The sequence below is a fragment of the Aspergillus pseudonomiae genome (genome assembly GCF_009193645.1).
Source record: "Aspergillus pseudonomiae strain CBS 119388 unplaced genomic scaffold BDV37scaffold_137, whole genome shotgun sequence".
NCBI classification, from domain to species: domain Eukaryota; kingdom Fungi; phylum Ascomycota; class Eurotiomycetes; order Eurotiales; family Aspergillaceae; genus Aspergillus; species Aspergillus pseudonomiae.
Window position 1 is genome coordinate 1 of NW_022476129.1, and position 5,260 is coordinate 5,260.

Consider the following 5,260-nt stretch of genomic DNA (forward strand, 5'->3'; position numbering starts at 1 on the left):
AAAAAAAAAAAGGAAAGAAAGAAAGAAAAAGAAAAGTTTGGGTCCGATCATCAGTAACCTAAAAGAAAAATAAAATAAAATAAATTCAGGAAGGGGGAAAAATTAAAACAAGATTAATTAAAACAAAAGAGAAAAATCAAATAATAATCATTAAAATGAATTAAAAAAAAGATATATATATATATATATCCGTAAATACAAAAAAATTACAAAAATAATGGTAATAATAGTTGACAGGAAGAGGACAAAAAGTCAGAATAATCAAAAATCCAAATACAGAATCATGGGTAGCTAGCTCCGTTTAGCATAGCAGCTCCCTCCCGTCCCGGGGGGAAGGTACGCGACAAGCTAGTTGGGTGTGGATGCGATCCATCGACCCCCTTTCTTTCTCTTTCTTTTCTGGCTGTGTTCTGCGCGCCGCCCCAAGGTTCCTGTCCCAACGTTTGACTGACGGCTACGGTCCCAGGCACCTGGAAGGTAAGGTATTTTCCCCCGTAATTACGGTAATTTCCCTTTGTCTCTCCCCTTGCCCATCTCATTGCTTCATTGATGAGTGTGTCTTACTACGACGTCTTACCTGAGATGATTCTGACGGTTTCAGGCTTATTTCGTCCTATCTTACTCCGTATTTGTTCTGGCTAAAGTCAAGGGACTCAGCGCTACAGCTGATGGCTGATTTTTCAGGACGCCCACGGGATCGTTCGGAGTCATCACAACCTAGGTTCCTTTCTACTAGGGTAGGAGTCTGTTACGAATAGAATCTAGCCTGGAAAGAGTATGGTAACGGAAGAAACCTATGTAATACGACAGCGTCCCATAGCTACCGACCTATGACTACGAATGGGGAAAGGAAACAAGGGAAGAAAATCGGAGCTCTCCACCAAAGTGCTCCGTATATAGGTAGTACTACTTGGTTAATTAAAAGCTACCTAACCTTCTGAGAACCGACTTCTCGGACACAGCGGACTGGCTTGTTGCAGGGTATGAGTGGGGAACTTACAGCCGCTTCCAGGAACCGCGGATCCATCCGAACCAACACCAATGGGGCTTGTCTCGATTGCTCTCGCGTGGTGTTTCGGGGGGGTGGATGGGTTAAGTTACCTATGGATCAGTGATTTCCCCAAGCCCTATACTATCCCCTCGAGAAACCCTTTGGCTAGGCTTCTTTATTTGTTTACCCAATCCGGCTTACTCTTACCGGTTTGATCGTCTTGACGTATTCCGTTTTCCCAATTTTCAGGCGGAGTACCTAGTGTGAGGCACCAATACTTGCAGTGACTGTCATGAAAGGCAATTGTTCCTTTAGACATGGATGCGTAGTGTATGAACACCTGAGCGAGAGCTGTCCATGCAGCGACATGTACTCCATATGCATGTACATATCTACTCGATGTCGAATGAGGAATCACTAGTAGATGTTATGTGGCGCCATGTTTGATAGGTAAGGTCTGCACAAAGTACGCGGGTCAAAACCTAAGGCACCGGAATTGGTAAGGATATCGACTAGGGTAGTCGGTCGTACCTTTGGTAAGTTATAGGTACGAGCTAAGGTACGTATTGTAAATGGAGGTTCCCCATAGAACCAATCCAGAAGCTTTTGTTACCCGGTACCTGCTGTAGTGGACTACTAAGTCTCGGGAGACTATCGTAACCAAGATCATTGTTTATTGATTCGATACTTCCCTTTTAGTTTGATCCACTACTCCCCTGACTGATTCGGTGGCGATTGGTTGTGTTGTTTGCCGAGTTGAGCTCTTGTTTGATGATGTATGGATGGCTACGATTTTGTATTGCATTGCCATCAAGGAAGAAAGAAAGAAAGAACTTTGACCATGCCAAACAGAGTACATTTGGTTATTTCCTTGTTGCCAAATTTACCTCAGTCTTTATTATTCTATCTCTTCCCATTAATCCCCGGTCACCAGGGAAATCAGGGCTACCTTTAGCAATAGGGGCACCGGTGGATCCTTCTCATAACGATCAATGATCCGGTAAACCCACAGTTACCCGCCCCGTTACGTATTATATGCGACCATCATTCTTCTCACGACCTTCTAGTGCTTCTAGTGTATTGTCCGTCAATTCCCCCCGCGACCATCAGAGCAACTTATTTGTCCTCCGGATCAAGTCACGGTTTTCCTCCAATGGCTGCGGTCCTTCTAGATTTTTCTCTCCTGTTTCACTGGATTTGTCCCGGGGTAACGCCGCTGATCGACTGATGTACCCCGATTTACCTCCTGGATCATGGATTGATTGTATTGCTACTAAGTTGGGTTAACTTCAGAGGGACTGTCTCCATCGGCAGGTCCCAGAATGCAGAACGTATGGAAACCTGTAATTTACCACTCCACAATTTGACCGCCCACTGAGCCTCGCCACAATGGGGCAGAGTATCTCCAACGGAAGAGGGCGGCAGAATGGTTGAGTTCAAGGTTCTGCCGAGTTGGCTCAACTCTCCAGCCACAGGATTCACACTGCAAATTGTGGGTTCTCTTTGTTCTGGCCTGTCCTGGACCAGATGTGAACAGAAACGTTTGATGTTTGACAGGGTTCGCTTACTTAATAGTTGCCTTAGCGGCCACATGTTTCAAATAGAACTGGACATCCGTTTGTAACCCAACTGATCAATTGATTATCTAGGTACTTTGACCACGACGGTAAAAAAAAAAAAAAAACCACCTGGCAAGACGCTTGTCAAATCAGACAAAGAAGCGTTGCAACGGGTTTGTGCCTCAGTAGTTAATCACACAGCCAAGAGTTACATCGTTCCAATGGGAGGAAAGTGACATGTAGATTGGACGACGCTAGTGCTTCAGATGGTACCTTTTTGTCGCCTTCTGGACAATGAACACATGCACAATCAACCCCGAACAAGCCACTTGACAGATTACATGGTTTCAGATGAACTCGTCATCGCCCAATACGGGATACGTGACAGAACAAGCAGGTTGCCAACAGGTGTGATTCCAGAATCCTTCTGGAAGTCCATCCGAATGGTGCGGTACCATGGTTCCATCGCGGATCGTGCCATGAGCTTATGGGGCTTCCCTACATAGTATGCTGGATACGGAGACGTTTTGTCTTGCTTTTTTTTGTTTAGGGCGCAGACCGGAGATTCCCACCCTAGCCTTCTCGGGTATTATAGTCGATCGAATGACTCAGATAATACAGCTAAGACGACACTAGAAACTGGAGAACAAAGGAAGGAGTCTAAAGAACCGTTGGACTCGCCCACTTCGAGGCCGGGACGGGGAGTTGGCTGTTGGTTCCGTTTCCGCGCCCTCAATCAGGCATGGTCGATACTATTACTGTTAAAGGTAAATGATTGTGGTAATATTTATTAGCAGTTATTAGATAATTATTGAGGCTGTTAGACGAGCCTTCGCTGCAGGTTCGGGCAATAGGCAGGGAATCTTTGTGGATCAATCGGTTACTGCCAAGGCCATCGATTACTACGGAGTACTCCGTCCAGTGCTTTATTCTAACACAATAAAACCCGGTGCGCTGTATGCATGAACTTGTCTGTATTTGAAGAGTTTATCTTGTTAGAAATATCACAAGCCTGGTATTATAGACAGTCGAGTTCAGTGCCACTATAGGGTAACTCACGGTGGCGGTCAATATATTTCGACCAAATATTTGTCTTAGTAGAGGCAAAGATAGTTTCAATATCCATTGAGAGCCAGAAATAAATTACTAAAGGCTTGAACGGATCAACTATAGCAAAAGCCGCATAGTCTATAAGTATGTGATATCCTCCAATCTCTATTACGCAGTACAAATAGCAAACATAGATCTGGATGCATCAAATTCAAGCTCAATTGACGCATAACCGAAAGAATGGATAAGAAAGTATCGTCAACCAAGCCATGACGGTACAAAAGTACCTTGTGAGGAGTATGTACTTCCTCACAGACACAGATACATTATCGCCACAAACATTCTTCAACAAGCTGTTACTGTGCCACAACTGATGGGTCAGATTGATCCTCTATCATTGGCCTTACATGTTGAGACATCGATGCGGACTCCTCATCTTTCGCGGAACCAGAATCCTGGGAAGGGGAGAATCAGAAAAAAAGAGTTTGCTATGATCAGCGGGACACATCCGGACGAATCAGATGCATAATAGACCCCGCCACAGGTAGGGATAGTGCGTTATTGTCAATCATCCATGTGTCTCCTCGCGTCTGGATACATATCCACTATGAAGCCACAATCCACTCCCATGCAGCCTGTCGGTCATCGATTGATAGGTTATCCACCGGATCGACATGAAGATTGTGTCCGACGTATTACCGAGCGAAGCCGTGGAGTTGTCTCCTTCCTACCCTGTCGGCAATATGTATGCAACCTGTCTGTATGTAAGGGGGGAAGCATTCCAGTCTCCAGAGCTGCAGATGCACGATTATCATCGATCGATACAGCGACGCCACTCCTCAGGGCCCAAGGGTTGGTGTCCAGCATTCGGGTCTTGCAACTTTCTTGTATATATTCCGATTATTTGTGGCTGGGTGTGGTGTGGTTGTAGTACTTTGGCTTGTACAGTACTTTTATCATCTGTTTCCCACCCACCCACTCACCACACCCCCGACTGCCACACATGCCTTGGGTCACCTCATCAAACCCCATCACAAACATGCCCAATGACCAGTACTACACAGTGCTCTATCAGAACTGGGATATCGCTGATGGACGGTTCTGGATCGCATGGTACCGGGACTATGGAAACGGTCGCGCGGGTGGTTTGGATCTAAATCAATGGGGTTCATCATGGCATTACCGCAACCATTTGCCTCGTTGGGTAAGAACTGCGATGGACGGGCTGATAGTACCCAATAGTCAGGGTCAAACGTCCGAGGTGATAAAAAAAGAGGTTGAAGACGGAAAGTTTTGAATATCCTACGGAGTAGACAGGCGAAGTAAGTTCTGGCCCGAGACGGGGAAGAGGAACTGAGGTTCCAGAATGGCGGGTGGATGCGTTAGCTTCCTTCGTCCTGGACTTGCCTGGTAGAGACAGCTCTTCTAATTTCTGGATGTTTGACATGATCTACATTCTACATAGTCCGGCCGGCTCCGTCACCGATAGAGCAATATGATTAACCCGACTATTCAAATGATCCCCGGACGGCGTGGGAACACTATAGGAACACTGCAGATAGGGCAGTCCCAGTTGTCCATGAGATAGGTAATAACCACCAAGGCTGACCGGCTTTAATTTTAAATTACATGGGATTTTCGATCCACTGTCTGATTGGTA

At 45.8% G+C, this 5,260-nt stretch overlaps 1 protein-coding gene across 1 annotated transcript; it reads left to right on the forward strand.

Annotated features, from left to right (window-relative positions):
* The first annotated feature begins 3,726 nt into the window (after nucleotides 1-3,726).
* Nucleotides 3,727-5,021, forward strand: BDV37DRAFT_264618 (uncharacterized protein). The gene has a single exon (XM_032083691.1). It carries the CDS (start codon nucleotides 4,275-4,277, stop codon nucleotides 4,755-4,757), a length of 483 nt encoding a protein of 160 aa, XP_031935203.1. The 5' UTR covers nucleotides 3,727-4,274; the 3' UTR covers nucleotides 4,758-5,021.
* Nucleotides 5,022-5,260: the final 239 nt, after the last annotated feature.

Coding starts and splice junctions, on each gene's coding strand:
- BDV37DRAFT_264618 (XM_032083691.1), top strand. CDS start 4,275: ATGAAGATTGTGTCCGACGTATTACCGAGCGAAGCCGTGGAGTTGTCT.